At 39.6% G+C, this 27,152-nt stretch overlaps 1 protein-coding gene across 1 annotated transcript; it reads right to left on the reverse strand.

Annotated features, from left to right (window-relative positions):
• Positions 1-9,678: 9,678 nt before the first annotated feature.
• Positions 9,679-26,891, reverse strand: LOC127628136 (homeobox protein CDX-1-like). Its single transcript, XM_052104838.1, has 3 exons — positions 26,477-26,891; positions 10,903-11,051; positions 9,679-10,122 (listed from the first exon to the last, which is right to left on the reverse strand). The coding sequence occupies exons 1-3, from the start codon at positions 26,889-26,891 to the stop codon at positions 9,925-9,927; spliced, it is 762 nt and encodes a 253-aa protein (XP_051960798.1). The 3' UTR covers positions 9,679-9,924.
• Positions 26,892-27,152: the final 261 nt, after the last annotated feature.

Raw genomic sequence — 27,152 nt, forward strand, 5'->3', positions numbered from 1 at the left:
AAATTATTAAACTAAGTAAGTGTTAAGGGTCAGTGTTTAAACATCGATTTTGTTTGAACTGTAATATTAATGACTAATGTCTTTGAAGTCCATTCTGGATTAACTGCAGAAGTTCACATAGATGCAATTGTCCTTGTTAATTGGCTGATGAAGGCTTTTGTTGGCAATTGTTAGTCTATGCATTCCATTTCAAGATCGTAGTCCATCAATAGACCAAGGTGATATAGGCAGAGATCAGGGATGTGAAACGCAGTTTAACCTGGCCGGTAATTTCGGTGAGGTTCGGTGTGGTCCATCCTAAATCCAAGGTTCAAACAATGGCATATGAAGTATCCCATGTCTTATGGTTGGAGTTGGCATCAGTTCATCCTCTGAAATCCATCATAATAGACTGAAGTGATGTTTGGCTGGCACCGGCTGCATTTAGTCATCATCATTCAGTGACACGTAGCAGTGGAGTCCAACATGAAGCAGGAATGTTGCTGGATCCTGACGGTTTTGGTGACCTCAGGATAGGAGTCCCGAGGTTGAGACAGGGAAACAAATAAAATTATATAAGCATAGATGCCATTCAATTTATTGCAGAGATATAAATCATGATCAGTGTTTCTGGTTCCGGCAGACTAAACTAAAGCAGCCTAATTGTGGGTTGGAGGACAAATTAGGTGTATGCCTGGCTAAATAGATGAGTCTTTAGCCTAGACTTAAACTTAGGGAGTGTGTCTGCATCTCGAACATTGTTAGTGAGACTATTTCATAGTTTAGGAGACAAATATGAAAAGGATCTACGTCCTTTTGTGGATTTTGATATTCTAGGAACTATTAACAGGCCAGAATTTTGCGATCGTAATGAACGTGATGGAATATAGCATGGTAGAAGGTCATTAAATACTGCGGAGCTAGACAATTCAAAGCTTTGTACGTTGTTAACAGAATTTTTAAATGAATACGGAATTTAACAGGTAGCCAATGTATTGATGATGAAATGGGGTTAATATGATAATATTCCTTGGTTCTCGTTAGCACTCTGGCTGCTGCATTTTGAACCACTTGAAGTTTATTTATTGATCTTGCTGGACATCCTCCCAGTAATGCATTACAATAATCTAGTCTTGAGGTCATGAACGCATTAATTAGTTTTTCAGCAACAGAGAGCATGTGCCTTAATTTAGCAATATTTCTTAGGTGGAAGAATGCTTTTCTACAAACATTGGTAATTTGATTTTCAAAGGATAGATTGGTATCAAATATAATACCTAAGTTCTTCGCTGTTGAAGATGATGTAACAGTACATCCATCGAGAGTTAAATTATATTGTAGTGGCTTATTTTTTGAGTTTTTTGGTCCAATAATTAGTACCTCTGTTTTGTCAGAATTGAGTAGAAGGACATTTCTGGCCATCCAATCTTTTGGTTCATTGATACACTCTGCTAATTTTGAAATTGTGAATTGTGAAATCTCATCAGGTTTTGAAGAAATACATAGTTGTGTATCGTCGGCATAGCAGTGGAAACTTATTTCACGATTCCTGATAATATCTCCCAGGGGAAGCATATAAAAGGAGAAAAGGAGAGGCCCTAAAACTGATCCTTGTAGCACTCCATATTTTACTTTTGTTTGGTTTTACAATTGCTCATTTACATTGTAAAGTTTGGAAATAATTTTGATATCTCATCATGTAATTTTGCCAGTTGTAGTGTGTTATTAGTAATGTTCATTTTGGATTTAATTAAGAATTTTAGTGGTAGCGGTCTGCTAAATATGACCAAAACATGCTAATGCATCTCCACAAATGCCAACATAATTCTCTAGCCTATTCAAGAGAATGTCGTGATCTATCATGTCGAATGCAGCACTAAGATCTAAAAGCACTAGAAGAGAAATGCAGCCGCGATCAGATGATCAGAGCAAGTCATTTGTAACTCTGATAAATGCAGTCTCTGTACTGTAATGAGGCCTAAATCCTGACTGAAATTGACCTTTTTTAGTATTTTTGACATAAACGGGAGATTTGAAATTGGTCTATAATTAGCCAGTTCTCCAGGATCAAGTTGTGGCTTCTTAATAAGTGGTATTTTAAAGTTTCTTGGGACATGTTCTAAGCATAGCGAGGAGTTAATAATATTAAGAAGAGGTTCTGAAATTACAGGAGATACCTCTTTTAAGAGCTTAGTTGGTATAGGATCTAAAAAACATGCTTTGGCTTTTGATGTTTCGATAAGTTTTGTTAGCTCTTCATGACCTATGACAGAGGAGGATTGAAGTTGCACGTGAGGAAAATTATTAGACACTGTTTTCTGAGGTGCTATGACAGATGATTGCAAAATTAAAAAAAATTTTCTGATTATTTCAATTTTATCTGTAAAGAAATCCATGAAGTCATTACTCTTGTGCTGCGACGGAATATCTGGTTCTGTTGAGGCTTTATTCCTAACCAATTTAGCCATTGTACTGAATAAACACCTAGGATTGTTGTGGTTATTTTCTATGAGTTTACTAAAATATGCTGACCTGGCAGCTTTTAGTGTCACTATCCTTCCATGCACCATGAAATACTTCTAATTTTGTATTTTTACACATGCGCTCAATTTTCCAAGCTGCTCTCTTGAGAGCATGAGTGTGATCATTGTACCATGGTGCAGGCTTATTTCTTTATTTTTCTTCAATCGAAGTGGAGCGACAATGTCAAGAGTGCTAGAGAAGACTGCATTTATATTTTTTGTTATTTCATTATTGAGTGTATGAGATAGATCTGGAAGATTATTAGTGAAGCTATCTTTAGTGGTCGAAAGAATAGTTCTACCTGAACGATAGCATGGTGTACAGTGAGTAACATTAGCAGATTGCAGCATACAAGAGACGAGGTAATGATCCGAGATGTCATCGCTCTGCTGCAGAATTTCTATATTATCAACATCAACTCCATATGACAGTATAAAATCTAGTGTATGATTATGGCGATGAGTTGGCCCTGTTACATTTTGTCTGACTCCAAGAGAGTTGAGAATATCGATAAATGCTAATACCAATGTATCATTTTCATTATCTATGTGAATGTCACCAACAACTAAAGCTCTATCTACAGTAACTACAAGATCTGATAAAAAATAAGCAAATTCACCAAGGAAATCAGAATAAGGCCCGGGTGATCTATACATTGTAGCAAGGACAAAAGACGAACATTTATATCCTGTCCTCTGAGTAAGACTTCACATTTCTTTTATAGCTATCCATGAGCACTTCATTATCGCCTTGGCAGTTGTCAGTGGATCTCTTACTGCTTCTTTTATAAGCATCTGCAGATTTATCTACTACTTATTCCACAGGTGTTTCATGGCAGCTTCCCCTTATTCTTTCAGCAAGCAACCTCTACTACAGATACTTTTCCACTACAAATATTTCCTTATTTCAGTTTATATTTAAATGCCTTTTCAATTAGTTACAAAAAATGAATCTAGCTTAATATTGGCTGGATAATGATTAATTTTGATTCAAGTGTGGAACTACATACTTTTTTAAATTCTAAATATGATGTATTAAATGAAATTCAGAGTTCGGCAAATCACACACAGCAGTAAAAAGCAAGGGGTACAGCAAAATTTTCACATTAATGTTTTTGTTTTTTATAAATCCCATTGTGAGAGTGAGAACCAGGTTATGCAACATTTTTGTGCGTACGCAATGTTTATACATGAGGCCCCAGGTCACTTGTTTCTCATGTGAAATCTGGCAACACTGCAGCTGGTATAAGGGTGATTATGTGCACAGAGTGAGGCAATTTTAAAAAGAACGTTATTAACCGTTCTTCTATTTTGTTCTAACGGCTACCATTTGAAAAGGAGTCTGTGGAACTCCGGAACTGAATGGAAAAAATACAGTTTCTGCTCAGAATGAAGCTAAATGAAAAACATTTTGTTTTTAGTCAGTGAGTATGTGTTTCAATGAAATAAGATAGCATTGTGTGGGCAACGGTGCAAACAATATGTGTTTATGAACCTTTAATCTGCTGTTTTACTCGTGATTTGTGTGAAAGTAAATACCTGGAGTGTTCATTTCACCAGAAAACTGCAGCGACAACGAGGCTAGTAAAAGTGTTTTTGCAAAACTTTAGTTCCCCATCTGTCGCTCACTTTGACGTTGTTTTGAGTGAAGCGACACTTGATGGCCTCTGAACTTGAAAAAAGGCCAATGAGAATTTGGCAGGCAGAATTTGTATGTGGAGGGAGGGAAGCATGCATCTGTTCGTTCAGATTTCTTCTTCGAAGCCGAGAGGTTGTGCGATCAGCGAGCTGGGATCACTTACTGTTCCACTCACCTCTGCAGAGTGTATGCTGTTGGATCTACGGCACATATCAGTGGCTTTCTCCTTCTCTGCACGGCAGTGCAGCTTTGTCCCTGGGTGCTTCGACAGCACTGCTAAAAGAGAGAATTTGTAAAAGAGTTTATTTTATCTAAAAGAGCAATACACAGCTGCCATTGAATGTCCTATTCAGGATGTGTTGCAGGATCTGCACTCTGCGACCGACCTCGCCATTTCCCACATAATGCCCCGCCGCCATTCCAGCATGGGCCGTGCTCCGTTTGCTTGCCGGGTGTCATGAGGGCGTCCACCTGCAGCTTCCAAACGCCAGGCAGCTCCGCCTCAACCTGGGCCCAGCTATCAGTCACAGCATCAAGCGCCCGCAGGAAGCGCATGCCCTCGTCTCCCGAATATCCTCGAGGACCCGGAAGGATCTCAAGCGTTCCTGAGACAGACGACCCAGGGAACGAGATGTTTTCTCCGAGCTGGTAACCAGACCACTCCATCCCCTGGTGGAGGGCTGGGAGGAGAATCCTTATTTGAAATGGTACCCACATTCTCAATAAAAGAGCAATTTCCTCATTTCCTCATCTGGCCCGCAAATGCGGTTCTCACGGCAGCCCGATGCCACACTCCAGCATTCCTGGCACCCCGGACACGGACCCCTCGCCTCCGGACCCACGACTACTGCCCCCCGGCTGGCCGGTTCTGACGAGTCTAGAGGACGCCTACACGGGACCTCCTCCTCAGTCACTAACCCTGCCAGGTGCGCAGAGCAGGGTAAGTGCTTTGAGACTTCTCTCTGCACCAAAGCCTCGGGACGCGCTTTTGCCTCCCGACACCACACTACCTGCTCCGCCCCGCTGCGAAGCCTCGCCGAGTACATCAAAAACGATCGTCCCCTTAGTGCTGCACTTCCCAAACCGTCGCGCTGGCTGGCCAGGACCATCTGACTTGATTCAGTTTGCCAGGCCCCTGCCACTTTTCGCCGGCATCCGCTTTACCTCGGTGCATGGCGAAGACGCCAACACCCTAATTGCGGAGATTGCGACCCTTTTACTCAAAGAGGCGATAGAGCCTGTCCCTCCAGCTGAGATGAAGAAGGGTTTCTACAGCCCTTACTTCATTGTACCCAAGAAAGGCGGCGGCTTACGACATATTTATAATGATTTGTATGTGTTTATTTTGTATTGCCATATGCACTTTACAACCTGAGAAATATAGAAATATATTAAAATTATATTAATGCTATAATAAAAGCTGTAGGCGATTGGGGAAATATGTAACTTTAGTCTGTCTCTTCGTGTTTCCCACAGTACATTCACGCATCCACACTGCTCCTAGTCTGTGTATCACTTGCTGCCAGCTCAGATATTCCCTTGGACTAGGTCTAGAGCCAGTAACACTTGGAGTCTGGCCACTAGTCGGCAGTAGTTAAATCTCTGTGATGTCCATCTTAGTAGACTAAAATGATGCAGGCAGTGATCCAAAAAAGCCAAACAGATCTCATGGTTGCTCTTACAGTAATTAAATTAAATCCTGCGACTAAAATAGGTTATTTACATTTTTGGTCTTTTTAAGAGATGTTATTGAATTGTATGTATACGTGCCTTTTGTGTGTTGTAATGGGTCATCACCTATTGTTGACATTGTCAACATGTGGTTTTGAGTTGCTATTCTTTATTTAGAATTTCAGTTCATTTTCATGATCCTGAATGATTGGTAAAATTAATTAGAAGAGAGAAAACACTATAACAAATAATTACACAGTAACAAATATATTTTTTTTATTTGAAATATTGAGATAAATGTGTTTGTTAAACTAGAATGCCCTAGTTGTTATTTTATTAAATTTTTTTATTTAATTTTCTCAGTTGAAATCTCTGCCGATTTATTGATGTTAAAGATTACAGAGCATTTGGGTGGGTTAATCATTCACACTCACATCTCAGGAACTGAGGTTTGTTTCTTGAATGTCTATCTTGTATTGCCAAACATGAACTTGGTTTGACATAGATTCTGCATTGTCATGTTGAAATCCTCTAAATTATCAACAAAGGCAAAGGTTAATTATTAAGGTGAAGGATAATGTTTTTCAAAATCGACCAATAATTATCTGCTCATCTTCTTTGTCAAAACAGACCTCATTGTAGTTTTGCCTAGAAAACAATAGCTTCACAAGCATCTAAGACTTTGATAGTTCCTAAAATACACTTAAATTAGGCTATATATTTCAAATTTACTCATGCTGAATACTGTTCTGTAGGATGTATTGTTATTACTAAAGCTGCATTTGATAAAACATAAAAACATGTTTAGATAATATGAAATTCTGAATTATTTTCTTAATAATTAATTAATTGGATAAACATTTTATCACTTTATTCTGAGCAAAAGAGATTTTTGGGGGGAAATTCATTCATTTTATATTTGATATCAAGACATGTTAAATGGATGCAATTTGACCTCTTGGTCTTACCTCACAGTCTTTGACCCAGTTTATTATAATAATTGTCATTTATATTTAAATAAATATCAAAGTTCTTAAAATATTAATAGTGCTACCTAAATACTTTGTCTCTACTAGTGTCTGTGTATTAAAAAAAATTGTGATCAAATTGATGTTGTTGATTTTTTTTGTTGTTGTTCTATTTGTCTTCTTCGTCAATATGTAAATAATCATATTCAATAAAGAGGTAAATTGCAGAAGGCAAAATGCCTTACAAATCCAAAACCAGCATATTGTTAGAAATATGTAATATGATTATTATTGTCATTGTTGTTGTTGTTTAATACACAGGCAAAAACTGTGGTTAAAATTGGCACATTAAATGTACTTTTTGATGACATTGCCAGCAGTAAATTCCAGTGGTCTCAATGAAAAGGTGTCACAAACACTTAAACATATCTGCTATTTATAGACAGTTACTGCTTTACAGCACCAGTGTTTATGCAGAATTATTTTAACTATTATAGGGGACATTAGTGTGTGCATGTATTGTAATTGAAGGTTTATGATGAAACAGCCTCATAAAGAAGCAGCTATATAAGTATTATATAGACTAGACAAGTAAAACAGGATATTTTTAATTTGAGATAGGGTATACCTTGATTTTATTTTATTTTCACTAATCTGTTTGCAGATTTTCCTGTGAAATTGTAGCTTTAAATTGTCCTATAAGACCTTTAAAAAAAAAAGATAGAAGTTATCATCACCCTTAGATTATATCTTTAAATATAACTTTGTTGATACTTTGTTAACCCACCTTTTGATCAAATACTTTTTAAAATGGTTTAATCTTCTATAAATGTAGGCATTCTTTCTGTTTGAGGAATTATACACATGAAGATACTCAAAAAAAAAATAGAAAATGTATATAGAAGTAATTGCATCCCTTGAACATTGTGAACACTTTAACAAGCAAGTTTTTGTTGCTGTAGTGAGGATAATTTTACAACTCACCCCCAATAAACTTTATGACTCCAGAGGGAGCTAACAGCAAGCTTGTTTATACAGTTCTCCCTCCCCTTGCCAGATACAGAGCAATGATAAAGAAAATGGAACATTACACTCTACCTACCAGAGGGGAAAAATCTCATTCAAGAATGTATGTTTTTACTAAATAGAATAGATTACTCTAGACAGAAATTTGACTCTATACATGTTAGAATGCTTTTACTTGGCATGTGCCAATATATTTGTAGAGTATGCATCAATCAGTTCAAAATCAGGAGTCTTAACATAAAAATGAAGCTCAAGTGTATTTGTTTTGTAGGTTTATTTTATGACAGCCCTTACCAAAGTTCATGTTTATCCTCAAAGATATGGATGATTTGGAGAAAAAGTGACACATGGGCAGGGCATCCCAATTTCCCTGTAGTAATCCCAATAATCACTGAAGATAATTCAGGTTCAATCAGAGTAAGATTTCATTATCACATTATAACTGAATTTCATGTATTGCTATTCAAAATTCATATAAACGTATTTTATGCATATATACTTTTTGATTGCAACTGCAAATCAAACTGCTCAGATACATCCCATGTATAAATTAATTGTTGCGGTTAAAATGAAAAGATAGAAATTAAGTTAATTAGTTATTAATTGTTATCAGAATTATGTGATTACGATTCTTTATAAAGCCATGTCCAACCAGTTGGTTTCTGTTATGTTAAATTGTGAGGATGTCTAATATAACCTACTGAAAAACATACAAATATATATATTTGTTTTTCATATATACTTCAACATAATTTGTGCTGAACCCCTTTATTGTTAAGAGTGCTGTCTTCAAAGCAATATATTCCTGTATATTGTGTAACATTATTATCTGATGGCCATAAGAGAAGTAAATTGATTTATTACAAAGCAAGAAAATGAAACTAAATTGAAAATCTGTTCTGCAATCAAACTATACTCTTTATTAAGATTCAGCATGGGCATATAGACACTGTCTGTGAATAGAGATCTACACAGGCAGATGTGTATTGTTCTGTTTGCTCGCCCTTTGGACACCGCACCCTGGCTTTGTTAACATGGTCATAAAACAGGTCCTGTTGAAGCGACGCTTTCGATGAGATATGTTCTGCCCGTCAAGCTGAGATTCTCTGTCACACCATTGATAAGAGAGTTCAGAGTGCGTTTGATAATGAAATAGCACACAGTTTCTTAATGTGCACTCGTCTCTTATCCAGCAATGCCGTTACACTGTGCAAACAGCTTGAGCTCTTGCAAGAGTGCTGTCTGTTCACTCTTACTCGACTTCACACTAGTTTTTACAGGCAGTAATATTCCATAAAGTTAGACGTTTTCTCTAAATGTAGATGAAAGTTAGATAAAACATGAGGAAGCAACTGAAAGTTTTTGAAAAAACTGACTATTTTTCAGTCAGCGATTTAAATAAAATTAAATTTTAAGTGTTAACACAATGAGTTAAAATGAAAGGTTTGCTTTAAAGCCACTATAAACTGATGCTGAATATCAATGTTTTTTAGAAACCAAAATGTACCCGAACAAAAGGATCAACATTGGCTCTTGGCTGTTGTTGAGCTCTATTTGTGATATCTGTGGTGAAGATACAACATAACACAATGACAGATACAGTAAATATAAAGTGTACAGCTGATGAATGGAAATGTTGCTCTCTTCAGTTGCTTTGATTTGTCTGTAAAAACTATTTGCAGTTCTGAAAGGTATCAATTCATAATGTGACAACAAATGACAATAAAACATTTATTTTATTCATACGAATTACCTTAGAAAGATACAGTTATTTTAATTCAACATAAGAATCTGAAAACATCTCAAAGTTTACAGTGATGAGCAAGGCAAAACTATTAAAGTACTAGAATAAAAGAAGCCAACAGAACCAGATAAATATTACACAACATTTCAAATGAATGTGTACTTGGACTGTATATTTCATTATTTTGCAATGGTTGTTGCCAAGTTTTCACTAAAACCCTAGGGTGCAGGAGGAATTCTTTGCTACATTTGTCATATTTGTGGTACTTCTTTTTCATTGTGCGAAAGATGATTTTGAAGTTCTGTGTTATTGTAATGTTTTTAATGGGATCTGTTATAGTATTAAAAAAGTAAACATCTGGCTCTTCTACTCATCTCAGTACTCTTCTTTGATAGTCATTGGCATAGACGGAGATACCAGGCCACTGCTGCTACTTGTCACCATGGCAACATTGCCTTGGAGAGCTGAGCCAGGTGGGGTGGGTGTGGTTGTGGATGCAGGCTGTGGTTGCTGCATCTTCTTTTTGTTGACTTTCCTCTCTTTAGCACGTCGGTTCTGGAACCAAATCTTCACCTGTCAACAACATGAAGACCTTCGTGTGACATAAGCCAAATCACAAAGAACAATGAACCTTAAAGTTGTGTTGTGAGAAATAACTAAGTGGGTCTAATTTGCGCTTGCTTTACTTTGAGTAATCACCCTCCTTAATATCTATATTATAAATCAAATGTCTATACCTATTTAAATGTTTTGTTTTTTTTTAAACACTTTTCCTGCTTTTTTCCATTAGGATTCTGTAATTATTTGGAAACAAATTTTTTTTAGCAGATATGGCCAACTATTAACAAATAAATTTGACTGTATTCAGCCTCATTTTCAAGAAATGTTATAGGGTCTTAAGGAAACCAACCAGGTACCTTTTTATTCTTATCTTGCTCTGCCATTGACTAGACAGACGAAGACATGCTTTATGACACTAAGCCCACATTATGTTGAGGTGGGACACAGAATCAAAGACATAAGTTGATGACAGATTACTTTGTTTGGTTTTAGGGTCAACATCATACATTCTGTGTTTGTTTGAGCAAATTTTACATTTGTAAATGTTTACAAAAGTCCTCTGTTACATTGCTGTTTCATAAATAGAGAATGTTGTAAGTTACATCACAATACTTCAAAATCAATTTTAAAAGTAGCGATAGGCTAATGTACACAATATGAAGCAAAAACTCAGTGATTATCCCCTATAAACTAAATCTTTAATTACAGAGCTGCAGTAAAATGATTGTATTGTGCTGTATTACTATTTCAAAGCGCTCTTAGGAAAAAGTAGACTGTATTAGAGTAGCTAACCTGTCTCTCTGATAGACTGAGTGCTGTTGCCAATTCTGCTTTTCTTCTTATTGTAATGTAACGGCTGTAATGGAATTCCTTCTCCAGTTCTAGGCGCTGATGATCCGTGTACACTACCCGGTATTTGTCTTTTGTTCTGGTCTTCCCTCCTAAAGGGGAAATAAACAAAACAGTTTTACTTCAAATGCAGTGAATAAATTCTGATAATTTTGAATATGTCCCTGTGAACATGATGGAATTTATTTCAGATATTTCACACTTCTAATTTATTTTATCTTCAAACACTGAAAAGGTGTAACCTGCAATTGTTATTTATTTATTTATTTATTTATTTTGACAAACAGTTAATATGTTACCTAACAAAACATGTTACACTGTATATTGACAAAGAAAATTTGTATTAGGTTTTGAATTGTAATTCTTTCCTTCACTTTATAAAATATTGATTACTGTGTATTTAATTTATTAAGAATCAAAGTGCAATCACTGGGACAATAATTAATATAAATAATTATATGAGAAACTAAAAACCAAAAATATGACCCTTTTTTATGTAATTGTGTTTATGTATCCTTTTCTATTGAACAATATCTATGGGAACTGCGTATAAACACCAACATGTCCATGTTATAAAGGTCTGGAATCCTGTCTCTATATTTCAAACTTAGTTAACCATGTCATTGTCAAAAGGGGACTGAAGTGCTCAGGTGGCTACCAAGTTAAATATTAAAACATAAACTGCAAAGGGAAGGACACAGCCTGTATAGGGCAACAGCCACAGAGGGAGGAACTCCAGATTATTAGGCTTCTCAACCATACCATCTACATTGAAAATCTCATTAGAGACCATACTCTCTAATCGGTTTGCATAAAATATTTTTAATATTTGAATATAACTTTGATAGTGAGCTAACAAAACATAACATGGGCAATTAAAACTACTGTCTTTAGGAATTGCCACAAGATTCTTATTATTCTTATCTTATTCAACAGAAATGAAGTAGTTTTCACACAGATATTACAGCCCATGAGCTGTTACTTTTTGTAACTTTCTAATGATGTCATGTCATGACATACATTTCATACAGTTCATAGAGAGAGAGAGGATACAATACAGAGGAATAGAGAGGGACTATGTTAACAGGGATGGAATACATTGTTTAGAAATATGCTGAAATATCAAAGTTGTTTTGAAACAGTACTGGACCCTTATCACATATCTGGGTTTGGAATGCAGAAGTAAATGATAGCAGGTTTACCTTGTATAGTGGGGAAAAGGTGGCCACAGCAAATAAAATTTTTGCTTACCTATTTGCTCTAGAAACAAAAGAAGAAGAAGAAGAAGATGAAGAAAAGCACTTTTACACTTTCACATCTTTTTAAAATCAGAAAAATGGAGAGCTGTGGATTCAGAAGAGAGAAAGATGGCATATTTTCCGTTACTCCCTCACAATCCTACATGGACACGTTTGAGAAAGACTCGATATTAGCAAGTGTATTTTTGTTCTTTGACGCCATGTAAGCGTAATACTGAAATACGTAAAACTGAAAATGATACGAAGCAAACTGGAAGCAGACATCTTCATATATATATATATATATATATGTTATTTATACTGTATATATGTCTTCACAGGATAAATATGTGAGAGTGTATATATTATTTCATATTTTGCTTTCATCATTTCAATCACATTTGAGATTTTTAAAGATTTCATATTCTATAAATGTATATGATGTCATAAAATTGCATTTTTAATAATGATACACATTTTTCATACACAAAATACTCAAAGTTGAAACCTAAGAATGAAAATAGAATTCCACATCTAACATGTAAGTGCTGCTATATCAAAAGTAGATATAAGAAAAAAATAAAAATTAGGTTTATGGGGTGGGGCTTTGCACAGGTTTTTACCAAACCCCTGCATAGATATTGCAAGAGCCTATTTATTAATTCTTCAATATTTACAGTGTTTGTTGAAGTTAAAATCTTTCATAATGTATGATTTTCCCTTTTAAATATGCATTTATTTATGGATTTATTACACTTACTACATCACTACATTTTGTTCTATTAATACAAAAGTATTTACATTGAGTTTATATGTTGTGTCGTTGTGTCGAAGAAGCGACACTAGGGGTCTCTCTTGAGCGCCGAATATACCTCTGATCTATGAAAAAAGGCCAATGAGACGTTGGCAGGCAGAATTTGCATGTCCCGCCCCCGGACATATGGGTATGAAATGGAAATGCATCTGTTTCATTCAGAAATGTTCTGAGGAGCCGATGGTCGTGTTTGCAGCGAGTTGCGAGTCACACACCTGTTCCTCTACCTCTGAGCGATCTGCTGTTGGATTTACGGAGCACTTCAGCGGCTTTCTCCTTCTCTGCACAGCAGTGCAGTTTGCCCCTGGGTGCGTCGAAAGTGCAAACTTAAAAGAGTGTTGTTAAAAGAGTGATTTTCTCTAAAAGAGTATTTTCCTCTAAAAGAGCAATACACAGGGGCGTTGAACGTCCTTTTCAGGACGTGTCTTTATAAAGATGCCTTTCCGCCCGTGTAGTTCTTGGATGCGGTAGATTGCTCTCCGCTTCAGACAGCCACAGGCATGTGTCTGGAATGCGATCACACCGAGGCAGCATTTGTGGATGGTTCATGTTCTCACTGCGAGACCATGACCATTGTAACGTTGCGGTCGCGGCTTTCCTTCAACCGAAGGAACGCCACTCCAGCCACCCCCCGTCGCTCCTTCATCCCACAGGATTGAGGACGACGTGGCTGGCGATGGAGGCGATCTGGGGATGGCAGCAGGCTCGGTTTCGCTGGGTACGCCCCCGCGAACCACATGCCCCCCGGCACGCTCGTTGACTTCCGTCTGGCTCGAGGTAACAGCAGCTCGCCTCACAGCCAGCCTGCCTATCCTCTGGGGCTCCCCGAGCTGGATGAACTCGCCGCTCCATTGGAGAGCATCTGACACGGGAGACTCGTCTGGGCTGCCGCCTTCTGGATAGCACGCCCAGGCTGAGGCCAACGCCCAGATGTCCGACATGCTTGCCCGGGACTGGAACCCTCCATCCTCCCCGCAGCCATTGCGGCTGGATGATTGGTTCCTGGGGTCTGCGCGCCGCTCACAGCCACGCCCCCCCCTGGTCCCTTTCTTCCCAGAGGTGCATGATGAGCTGACCACTGCATGGAGAGCACCCCTCTCCACTTGTCACAAAGCCCCTCGCTCATCCGCTCTCACTGCCCTCAACGGCGGAGCGGCCCATGGGTAAATGGCGATTCCCCAGGCGGATAGGGTGGTTGCGTTCCACCTATGCCCCGAGAATGCTGCCACCTGGCGGGGTCGCCCTGTGCTCCCCTCCAAGGCCTGTAGGATGACGTCATCATTGGCCGCCAAAGCCTACAGCGCCACCGGACAGGCTGCTTCCGCCCTGCATGCCATGGCCCTCCTGCAAGTCCACCAGACCAAGGCACTCAAAGATCTGCGCGAGGGTAGTCCTGATCCCGACGTGCTGCAGGAACTGCACTCAGTGACCGACCTCACCCTCAGGGCCACGAAGGCCACAGCGCAGTCATTCGGGCAGGCGATGGCCACAGTTGTGGTTCAGGAACGTCATCTGTGGCTGAACTTGGTCGAGATGCACGAGACGGACAAGACACGCTTCCTCGACGTCCCTGTCTCCCAGTTCGACCTCTTCGGCAACACCGTCGAGTACTTCGCCCAGCAGTTCTCCGCGGTGAAAAAGCAGTCGGAGGCCATTTCACACATCTTGCCCCGCCGCAAACCTGCCGCCACGGGCCAAGCCCCGTCTCGACCCAGAGACCAAGAGGTTCGCTCCGGAGCTGATAAGCAGACCACTCCGTCCCCCGGTGGAGAGCCGGGAGGAGAATCCTTGTTTTAATTTATTTCATTTGCCCACATTCTCAATAAAAGAGCTATTTCCTTTGTCTCTGGGTCACCTGGCCAGCAAATGGCATTCTCACGGCACGCTGCCGCCACACCTCAACAGTCCCGGTATGCTGGTTGTGGACCCCCCACCTTCAACCCCATGACTGTTCCCTGGCCGGACGGTTCTGACGAGTCTAGAGGACACCTCCACCGGACCTCCTCCTCAGTCACTAACCCGCCCCCTGCCGGTAGTGCGGAGCAAGGTAAGTGCTTCGAGGGTACGTCAAAAATAATCCAGGTACGTCAAAAATAATTTTCCCGTTAGTGCCCTTAGCACGGAGCCTGGATGTGTGGCTTTCACTTCCCAATCCGTCACGCTGGCTGGCCCAGACCATCCGACTCGGTTACTCAATTTAGTTTGCCAGCACCCCTTTGCCTGCTTGTAAAGTACACGGCGAACATGCCAAATCCCTTCGCGCGGAAATTGCGACCCTCTTACTCAAAGACGTGATAGACATGAAGCCTGTCCCTCCAACCGAGATGAAGAAGGGTTTCTACAGCCCTTACTTCATCATACCCAAGAAAGGCGGCAGCTTACGACCGATCTTGGACTTGCGAGTTTTCCGACCCTTACTACGGTTCGTGTTCGACGGCCAGGCGTATCAGTACAAGGTCCTCCCCTTCGGCATTTCCCTGTCCCGGAGTCTTTACGAAGGTCGCAGAGGCAGCCCTTGCCCCGCACCGAGAAGCCAGCATCCACATACTCAACAACCTCGACAACTGGCTCATCCTGGCCCACTCCCGAGAGTTACTATGTGCACACAAGGACCAGCTGCTCAGCCACTTAGGGCTTCAGGTCAACTGGGAAAAAAGCAAGCTCACCCCGGTTCAGAGCATCTCTTTTCTCGGCATGGAGTTAGGCTCAGTCTCAATGTCAGCGCGCCTCACCAACGAGCGTGCGCAGTCAGTGCTGGAATGCCTCGCCGCCTTCAGGCCAGGCACTGCGGTCCCTTTAAAACTTTTCCAGAGGCTCCTGGGGCATATGGCGTCCTCCGTGGCGGTAGCGCCGCTGGGCTTGATGCATATGAAACCGCTTCAGCACTGGTTCAAGACTCGAGTCCCGAGACGAGCATGGCGCCGTGGCACGCACGTGTGATGGTCACCCCCACCTGCCACCAAACATTCAAACCCTGGACAGACCTCTGCTTTCTGCGGGCAGGAGTCCCCTTGCATCAGGTGTCCCAATGCGTCCTGGTCACGACAGGCGCCTCCAAATTGGGTTGGGTCGCTGTCTGCAATAGGCATGCAGCCACGGGCCGTTGGAAAGGGGCCCCACTGCGCTGGCACATCAACTGCCTAGAGTTGTTGACTGTATTCTTTGCCCTGTGGAGGTTTCTCCCGCTGGTTCAGGGCAAACACGTCTTGATCAGATCAGACAGCACCACCGTGGTAGCGTACATAAATCGGCAAGGCCCACCACATGTCACAACTCGCCCATCGTCTCCTCCTTTGGAGACAGCAGCGACTCAAGTTGCTGCTCGCCACTCACATCCCCGGCAACCTCAATGTGGTGGCGGACGCGCTATCACGACAACACTTGCCCAGTGGAGAGTGGAGGCTTCACCCCCAGTCGGTCCAGCTGATTTGGGAACGGTTCAGCAAGGCTCAGGTAGACCTGTTCGCCTCCCAGGAGACCTCTGGTATGCCCAAACAGAGGCTCCCCTCAGGGCAGATGTACTGGCACACAGCTGGCCCACAGGGCTGTGCAAGTACGCAGGTGCTGTGCAAGGTCAGGGAGGACGAGGAACAAGTCACTCTAGTGGCTCCCTATTGGCCCACCTGGGCTTAGTTCTCAGACCTCGTACTCCTCACGACAGCCCCTCCCTGGCAAATTCCCCTGAGGAAAGACCTTCTCTCAGGGACGGGGCACGCTCTGGCATCCGCACCCAGACCTTTGGAACCTCCACGTCTGGCCCCTGGATGGGACGCAGAAGATCTATCTGATCTACCACCTGCCGACGTAGACACGATCAACCAAGCCAGAGCCCCTTCTACCAGGCAACTTTACGCCCTAAAGTGGCGCTTGTTCACGAATTGGTGTTCTTCTCGGGCTGAAGACCCACAAAGGTGCACAGTAAGGTTAGTGCTCTCATTTCTGCAGGAGAGGTAGGAGGAGAGGCTGTCCCCGTCCACCTTGAAGGTGTATGTAGCTGCTATCGCAGCCCACCATGACGCAGTAGACGGCAAGTCTTTGGGTAAGCACAACTTGATTATCAGGAGCCCTCCTGTGATCTCTCAGTGGTCCTCTCAGGCCTTCGAGCCGCTAGAATCAGTTGGACTCAGGACCCCTAAAGACGGCCCTGCTGATCGCGCTCGCCTATATCAAGAGGGTCGGGGACCTGCAAGCGTTCTCTGTGAGCGACACTTGCCTGGAGTTCTGTCCGGCAGGCACAAATGTGATCCTAAGACTCTAAGGCCTCCATCCCTCCATCAGGGAACAGAGGTTACATCCGTAACCTAGACAATAAGTATCACAAGCTTTGAAATGGTCTATTTAAGAGTACTGCACTCAAAAAATATTTTTGCGTAATTTTAAGATTAATCCATTTCAAATGAATAACAAATTTCCATCTAATTGATTGCCTAATCTTTAACAAAATAAAATGTATAAATCTTTAAAAATACAAGTTTTATTAATTACATTTTCTTCAAGACTATTCAATTCAATTAGATGGAAATTTGTTATTCAATTGGAATGGATACATCTTAAAAATAGGCAAAAAAATTTTTTTCAGTGTGACAGTTCTGTGAGCAAGTGTTTATAGTTGAGTGAACATTAACAAGAGAGAAGTTGCACGGTTATTTTTACCTCATCCGTGCAAAGTGTGATTCAAATTAATATTTACTTTTTGATCATGAACTGAATGTAAATAACAAATAGGATATCAAAGAGACATCAGAAAATGAAAATCTTTAAATCTTCATCTTTGAACACACATTACACAGAATGAGTCAAAGCAAACTTTACTCCAGTAATGTGCATTGACGTACATGCAAATCTACAAGCTTCCAAGTTTTGCTTAACTTTTACCTTCCAACAGACATCCAACAGGTCTCTTTTCCACAATCGTAAAACCGTATCGTTCTGTGCCGATCCAGGCCAGTTGGCATGGACTTTTTTTAGGACTGCTTTTAACCCCCTGGTTTTACTCTGCTAATACACAGAAAAGTAAAGGCCCATGTTGCAAAAAGGAAAGCAAAGAGAAAAAGGTTTACCATCATGAGGGCTCTTGTATGCCACCACACACAAACAAAGTTCCCAGACTGGCTAAAAAGGATATTTGTTGACAAAATATTATCTAAGTATTATATGAAAATAGTATATGAGTATACATTTAATATTTTTATGTTTTAATTAGCTTGAAATCTACTTCCCTGATGAAAAAGTGATGTAGAAAAATAGGCTAAATGTAGGCTAAAACACTAATTATACCATCATCCTAAAATCACGAAGATACACTAAACATACCCTATTTTTTATTTACTTTTATTAACTTCAGCCAAATATTAGCAAACTTGTCAAGCTAGAAACAAATTAAGTTACCTTTTCATTGAAAAATTGACAATCATTAGTCGCCACGTACTAAAGCATTCAACCAGCACGGTTGAGAGTGGTTGAGTACGGTTAGCTTACCATGCCAAGATTTCTGGTCCATGAACGGTTTATAATCATGCTGTGCCGAAGTTTGCATAAGTGGAAATGCTACTGTAACCATTCTGTACTGTGCTCAGAAACATTCAGCCCAATGGTGCAAAAGTCCAGTAAACACAAAAAGCTCAATTAATATTTGGTGTGAACACCTTTGCCTTTAAAACATCACCAATTCAACTAGGTACACCTGAACACAGTTTTTCTTAGTTGTTGGCAGATAGGATGGTCCAAGCTTTCCAAACTGTGGAAGAATTCGCCACAGTTCTTCAATCTATTTCAGCTGTCTCAATTGCTTCTGTCTTTATATATAATCTCAGACAGACACAATGTTCAGTGGGGGGCTCCCTGTTCTTCAATTCTAATCTGTTCTGTTCTATTCCTATTGACTCACCAAAGCTGTAGACTTTTGCACAGTACTGTACGTTATGACACCGCTAATATGGTTATTGTCTCTTTAAGAAAAGTGCATCACACAGTAGTTCTGCACCATTTTGTGGAGTTTTTCTTTTGAGAGCTGTAAAGCTATTTCTTACTGTGGCATTCTGTACCAAAATGTCAAGTATTGTTTTATTTTGTAACATTAAAGAGGATATTGAGGATATTTCTTAAAGACCCATACACACATAAAACAACGTGTTTTGTGTATCCATTATAGCTTACATTAGGTTGGTAGATCAGGACTGCAAAATAATTTAGGACATTAATAATCATATAGATTGTTTTTTTACATTAAAGGATTAGTTCACCCAAAAATTATAATTCTCTCATCGTGGTTTAATCCATGTCTTCTGAGGCGATCAAATAATTTTGGATGAAAACAGACCAAAAAAGCATCACAAAAGCAATGGACCAGGATAGGGTGTCACCAGGGAGGGCTTTTGGTACAAATAACAAATAATATTATATTTAAAATGTTACAATAAATTGTCTCACACTCTGCAACAATAAAACATGCAGCTTTGAAACATGTATTCTTTTTATTTAGCCAAGTGGACAGCATGTGACGTTTCGATCACACATCCTCGAGGATCATACGGATTCGCAGGTCAGACTTGAACTCTTGTACCAGAGATCTTCCATACTGACATAACAACATCCACACTTTTACCATAACCTGTGTCTCAGTGAGCTCCCTGTCTCCATATGTTGTGAATCAGTTTATCGTGAGCATGAATTTGGGTACTGGCAAGGGTGTTCAGCCACTGAACATTGGGACACTTATGACTCAATCGCCTGCGACACGATAATAAGGCTGCACGTTTCAACTCAATTCAATTAATCAACAACATTGCTGTATAAATGACAATTCCTACAATTTGGTGGCTTTAAATTCCCCAGTACAAGTGTATGGTATTTATATTTTTAAAATTCAACTGATTACAAGTTTGATAGGCTTGTTAAAAAGAACAAAGACTATTTATAATGTTACACACTTTTGTGGGCTTTAAAGTTACATTTTAAATAAGTTAAATCCTTTTCAACTATTGCACTTTGTCATTTCCTCATGTCCCCAATACTGCTCGTCAAACATCTTTGACAAAAATAAGTGCTAAATTATTGGATTTCTATTTTTTTCCCCATACAATTAAGAGTTTAATACTACTTTCTCTCACTAACATGTATTCATTTGTGGTAAATGTGTAATTTGAACACTGATAATGGAGGATTTTTTTGTGTCCCATGATTTATTGTCCACCCTGTTATGTCATGATACTATTACCTTTCATTGAAGATATATGTTATGAAATGACATCACACACACTAGAGGTGGACTTCAGTCATTCTGCTAAATTCTTTTGAGCTATTTGAAGTTTGTAACTCTTTTGTTTTATTTAAGTTTTTCTTTATTTTGTGGTGTTAATCATATGTTGTCAAGCATAATATGTCCACCCTGTTATGGAAAAATATATGGGAAATTAATGTAATTTTTAAATTTCAATATATTTATGTTAACAGAAATAAAATCATTAATATAAATGTACAAATGTTTTTGCTAGATATCAATCACAGACCATTTTTAGTGGCTCATTTTTCCACTGAATGTCCACCCTTTTATTTTCCACCCTGATGCTGCCATTTAACTAAATGGACATCTGAATTGTTTTTGTACTTTAGCTTGACAATCTTTAACATGTCCATATAATGATGAAACATGAATATACTAAAAAAAAAAAAAGAAAATGTTTTTTTTTATAATGCCAAACACAACAGCGCTTCGCACTTTTACTGAGAGATTGACAGGCAGGAATTTGGCCAATAGTTACTGCAAGCCTCTTATAATCGAACAATTGGTGTGCGAGAAGGAAGGACTTACAAAGACGGGCTTAAAGCAATGCAAATATGTGAGCACACACAATGAAGTATTAGACCAGATGCACATTATAATGCAACTAAAGCCGAATCCCGGACATTTTCGCAAATATAGAAATCCCAGCTGGAGGCTTTTTTAAGGTCCGAAAAAGAGGATGTATGGTCACCCTAATTAAAGATATGTCACTGTTTGTGTTTTTAGTTAGCCTAGACTAGTCTTGTGGAGAAGGGATAGACGAGAGTTTCGGCAGTTTATGAGAGCCTCCGAAACTTACTGTAAAAGCATTTTGTATCATCGCCGGTAGCCTAAAGTGTACCGTTGAGTACCGGCCACATTTTGAGCACTACTAATAGAGATATTAGGTCCAACTGTAAATACATAAGCCATACCAAAAACAGATTTATACTTCTAGTCTGATGCATACAATAAAACATATAATTAGCATACATTTACAACCAGTGAGATCTCAAGACATCAGCCAGGAATATAAAGCTCAGTTGCAAATAGGTCTTCCAAATGGAAAATGACCCCACGCATACCTCCAAAGTTGTGGAAAAATGGCTTAAGGTCAACAAAGTCAAGGTATTGGAGTGGCCATTACAAAGCCCTGACCTCAATTCGAACTTTGTGGGCAGAACTGAAAAAGCATAAGTGAGCAAGGAGGCCTACAAACCTGACTCAGTTAAACCAGTTCTGTCTGAAGGAATTGGCCACAAATCTGGTTCATCCTTGGGAGCAATTTCCAAATGCCTGAAGGTACCACATTCACAAGTGTGTGTACTACACCATCATACCACTCATGACGGAGATGCATTCTGTCTCTTTGAGATGAATGTAATTTGGTGTGAAAAGTGCAAATAAATCCCAGAACAACAGCAAAGGACCTTGTGAAGATGCTAGAGGAAACAGGTAGACAAGTATCTATATCCACAGTAAAACGAGTCCTATATTGACATAACCTGAAAGGCTGCTAAGCAAGGAAGAAGCTACTGCTTCAAAACATCCATAAAAAAGCCAGACTACAGTTTGCAAGTGCACATGGGGGAAATATATTTTTGGGGAATTGTCCTCTGGTCAATGAAACAAAAATTTATCTGTTTGAGCATAATGACCATTGTTATGTTTGGAGGAAAAAGGGGGGAGCCTTGCAAGCCAAAGAAAACCATCCCAACCCTGAAGGATGGGGGATGGCAGCATCATGTTGTGGGGGTGCTTTGCTGCAGGAGTGAGTGGTGCACTTCACAAAACAGTTGGCATCATAAGGAAGAAAAATTATGTGTATATATTGAAGCAACATCTTAAGACATCAGCCAGGAAGCTAAAGCTCGGTCACAAATGGGTCTTCCAAATGGACAATGACCACAAGCATACCTCCAAAGTTGTGGCATAATGGCTAAAGGACAACAAAGTCAAGGTATTGGAGTGGCCATTACAAAGCCCTGACCTCAATCCGATTTGTGGGCAGAACTGAAAAAGCATAAGTAAGCAAGGAGGCCTACAATCCTGACTCAATTACACCAGTTCTGTCTGAATGAATGGGCCAAAATCTCAGCAACTAATTGTCAGAAGCTTGTGGAAGAATCCCCAAAACGTTTGATACAAGTTCAACAATTTAAAGGGGTCATGACATGAGAAACCAAATTTGCCTTGATCTTTTGGTATATAAGAGGTCTTTGTATCATTAAAACGTCCTGCAAGTTTAATATTTTAAGACGTCCTCCCCATTCTAAACGAATCATTTATTTAATCAAGCTCAAAATACAGCTCGTTCTGGATTCATGGTTAGAAGTGACGTGACGGATAGAAGTGATGTACCAGCGTTTGCACATGACCGCCTCCAGCACAAGATAACTACGCTTTAAGCGCAAGACAACTACGCTCATTTCGTATCGCCGTGCGCCTCACAAGTGTTCAGTCGATGGACAGCGAGCTCTGACAGAGACTACTTGTGCACAGGAAAATTACGATGCCACACAGATGTGCTGTTCCTGGCTGTGGTCAAACAAAACCTCTGAATAAGCTGCCGAAAGATCCAGACGTCAGGGAAAAATGGATGCAGTTTATTTTTTGCGGACGTCCCAGTCACGGCAGTGTTAACTTAAGCGTTTGTTCTGTACATTTTAAGGATGACTGTTTTGAGAACAAATCTCAATATGATGCTGGCTTTGCCAGAAAACTGTTGCTCAAAGATAAGTCCGTGCCGACTATTCTGGGAACAAAGACGACGCAAACTGTAAGTAATCTATTTTAAACTTTAAACTACTTTTTAAAGCGCAATTTCATTCATTATGAATAATCACAGTGTTTTTACTTAGTTTACTTGCATATTGTTCTGGCTGGGGTTATCAATAATTGATACATAGGCACTGACGTTAGCCAATCATAACAGTGGGCGTTAACACTGAAGTCTTAAATGGAAAACGCCCCCAAAACAGACTGTTTGAATCAGAGGATGAGAAACAGGGTGGGAAAGGTCATAAATCACTAGATTTTAAAAGTTTTTCTTAAAAAAAAATATATTAATACTATAATTGCACCTAAGTGAACATAATAATACAATAAAAAAACCCATGTCATGACCCCTTTAAAGGCAATGCTACCACATACTAACAAAGTGTATATAAACTTCTGACCCGCTGGGAATGTGATGAAAGAAATAAAAGCAGTGCAGTGTTTTCTGACCTCAAATAATGCAAAGAAAACAAGTTCATATAAATTTTTAACAACACAATACTTGGTTTAATAACCCTGATTTTCAAACACAGCTTTCATGCATCTTGGTATGCTCTCTACAAGTGTTTTACATTGCTGTTGGATGACTTTATGCCACTCCATTGTTTGATGGCTTGTGGCCATCCATCTTCCTCTTGATCACATTCCAGAGGTTTTCAATGGAGTTCAGGTCTGGAGATTGGGCTGGCCATGACAGGGTCTTGAGCCAGTGATGATCTGGGGGTGCTTCAGTAAGAATGGAATCGGGCAAATTCATCTTTGTGAAGGACACATGAATCAAGCCACTGTGACGTGGAGGGCGTGGCCAGGCAGTAAGGATTGACACCTGGTGCTGAATTTCCCCAATCAGCTGGGAGAGGGATAAGGAGGAGCCAGAGATGCCAGTGAGAGAGAGAGAGAGAGAGAGAGAGAGATTCATGCTAACGACAGTGTTTAGCATTAACAGAGGCCACACAATGGCAGACAAGATGGATATGTCCTTAAATGACGTCATCAAGCAAAACAGGCAGCAGCAAGGTGGAGGCAGGCACGGCGGGAGGAGAGGAGGCTGTGGCAGCCAGGGAGGCACATGCAGAAGCCATGGCAGAGGATCAGGCCCCATGAGATACTGCCAGAACCTGAGCGGCAGAATCAGACCTACGCCGTCCAGCAGACCCAAGCAGCTCCCAGACAAGTCGCAGCATGACCTATTTGACATGGGGACCGATGGAAAACTCCTCATGTCCAGTCTTGACTTTGGCATCTCTGATGCAGACATCCAGGAACTCTTCGCAGAATTTGTCACCAGTGTGGCAGATCTCTGCCTTCCCTATGAAGGAGGAAGCGGGAGCTGGGTGAACAGGTCACAGAAGACACATTTCCAGTTGGACACAACATAAAACTGCTTTTCAGCACACACTCGCCAGTGCACAAACACACACACACACAGCTCTTGTGTGTCACTCACAATGTTGGCTTTCCTGGCCCAATGCAGAATGCACATGTTCGTCGGCTGCATGCATTTCTCTCTCTCTCTCTTGCTGGCATCTCTGGCTCCTCTTATTCCTTCTTCCGGCTGATTGGGGTAATTCAGTGCCAGGCATCCATCCTTACAGCCCGCCCTCCTCATCACAGCCACATACTAGGTTATCCTGGAAGAAAAATTGCTTCCTTCTGCTCTGACAATTTTCCCCAACTCTGAGGATTTTTTTCCAGCAGGACAATCCTCTATGCCACACAGCCAGGTAAATCAATGTGTGGATGGAGGACCACCAGATCAAGACCCTATCATGGCCAGCCCAATCTCCAGACCTGAACCCCATTGAAAACCTCTGGAATGTGATCAAGAGAAAAATGGATAATTTCTGATAATTTTGCAGTGGTCTCTTCATTTTTTCCAGAGCTGTGTGTGTGTGTGTGTATATATATATATATATATATATATATATATATATATATATATATATATATATATATATATATATATTACTGACTAGGTTATATCTATCTATCTATCTATCTATCTATCTATCTATCTATCTATCTATCTATCTATCTATCTATCTATCTATCTATCGACACGTAATCAATTATTTATTACTTGATCTAACCCCTTAAAATAAAAAAAAACTTTCGTTGGTGTAACCTATTGTCTGGTTGATTTAGTTATAGCCTATTAAATAATAATAAAAAAATATATTTTACTTTAATAAAACCAATTAATTTAAATGTTACCACACCAGGCACATTTTTAGGTTATTCTTTTTTTTTTTTTTTACAGTGTAGGCTACTTATTTATTTCAGCAATAAATGGCATCCATTATTTCAGAATCTCCCTAAATTCATAGCCTACAAAAATAAGTGAATATATACAAGTATTTAACGGACTTCTCAGTATTCAGACTTATATAGCCTATTAAATATATATATATATATATATATATATATATATATATATATATATATATATTTAATAGGCTATATAAGTCTGAATACTGAGAAGTCCGTTATATATATATATATATATATATATTAATATATAATATCATTATATAATAATGTTAAATACTTTGATATATTCACTTATTTTTGTAAGCTACGATATTAGGGAGATTCTGATATAATGGATGCAGTTTATGCAGGAGTCAAAATAAATAGCTGAAATAAATAAGTAGCCTACACTTAAAAAAAATAAAAACAAATAAAAAAATTAAGAATTGTAGATAACCTAAAAATGTGCCTCGTGTGGTAACATTTAAAGTAATTGGTTTTATTAAAGTAAAATATATTTTTTATTATTATTTAATAGGCTATAACTAAATAACGGACTTCTTAGCATTCAGACACGAAAAGAACAAAGAAAGACATCAAAGCAAATAGACAAATCAGATATTAGCATGACAAACCCAGCGAAAGTAGTGAAGTTTCTTTCTAAACTATTTTCAGCCGTAAATGTGTGCAGCGGCTCAACACTTCCAGCATTACGGCACTGTTAAAACAAATATTGTGCTATTATTTTTATATCTATCTATCTATCTATCTATCTATCTATCTATCTATCTATCTATCTATCTATCTATCTATCTATCTATCTATCTATCTATCTATCTATCTATCTATCTATCTATCTATCTATCTATCTATCTATCTATCTATCTATCTATCTAATATACACTCTACTCTGTTCTTTTCGTGTCTGAATGCTGAGAAGTCCGTGAAATACTATGTTGTTGTCACTTATTAATGTTATTTATTATCTTAAAAGACACAATATGAACTTTTAGACACGTTGGATGAAATCAAGATTTCACATGTGGTACGTCTTAGCCTGTAACTTTACATAGGCTTAATTTACAAGTGATTTTCTTGTGGACTCGATCCTGATAATAATAATAATTGTATCACATTTTTCCAAATATAATAATTGCATTTAGTTTTTGAATGCACCTGAGTTTGACGGCGGGGCTGTCTGACGCAACCAGTGGTACGGGTTCCGGCGTTGAGAGTTCGGCGACAGTTGACCGACTGATGTGTTTATGGAAGATGGAAGAAGACCGGGTGCTTGAACAGATGAAAATTCTGGCGGACTGAAACCCATCTGACCGGTGCTTGAGGTTGATGGTCCAGTCCCCGGTCCGTAAGGTGTCCATTCCTCCCGTGGAGGAGGGTACGCGGGATTCCACGTTGCTGTTTGGCTGTGGTGAGAGTCGTTGTTAATGCCTGGAACGTGATGGTATCCTGTGAAGTCCGGATATTGTGGAGGCGCGGGTACAAAATTCTGAGGGTTCAGGTTTAGGCTTGGGTGTCTTACGGAATTGGGGAACATACTGGTGTCCTTATCCAAAAGATAACTTACATACATCTTCCCACCTGATGACTCCAGTGCATAATGTGCACACAAACAATTGCTCTTGGCTCCTTAGACCCAGGTTTCTCTTTAACCCGACGGTTCCTCTACCTAGCCAGATTCTCTGAACCCACGAGAATCGGTGCCTGCTCATGGTTCCAACGCTGACGTCACTTTTATGATCAAGATCACCCTCCCACGGCATCGAAAACGACCTTGGTAATATATTCCTCATCAAAAAAGGCCCTGGAAAGAATGATACAATTCTAAATATTA

Source organism: Xyrauchen texanus, chromosome 34 (assembly GCF_025860055.1).
Source record: "Xyrauchen texanus isolate HMW12.3.18 chromosome 34, RBS_HiC_50CHRs, whole genome shotgun sequence".
Taxonomy (NCBI): domain Eukaryota; kingdom Metazoa; phylum Chordata; class Actinopteri; order Cypriniformes; family Catostomidae; genus Xyrauchen; species Xyrauchen texanus.

What these genes read in the sequence shown, in the direction of transcription:
- LOC127628136 (XM_052104838.1), bottom strand. Translation starts at nt 26,891, where the DNA reads ATGTATGTAAGTTATCTTTTGGATAAGGACACCAGTATGTTCCCCAAT. An exon ending in AGCCCCGCCGTCAAACTCAG is followed by an intron (nt 11,052 to 26,476) that starts GTGCATTCAAAA and finishes TTTCCCCTTTAG; the next exon opens with GAGGGAAGACCAGAACAAAA. An exon ending in TCAGTCTATCAGAGAGACAG is followed by an intron (nt 10,123 to 10,902) that starts GTTAGCTACTCT and finishes TGTTGTTGACAG; the next exon opens with GTGAAGATTTGGTTCCAGAA.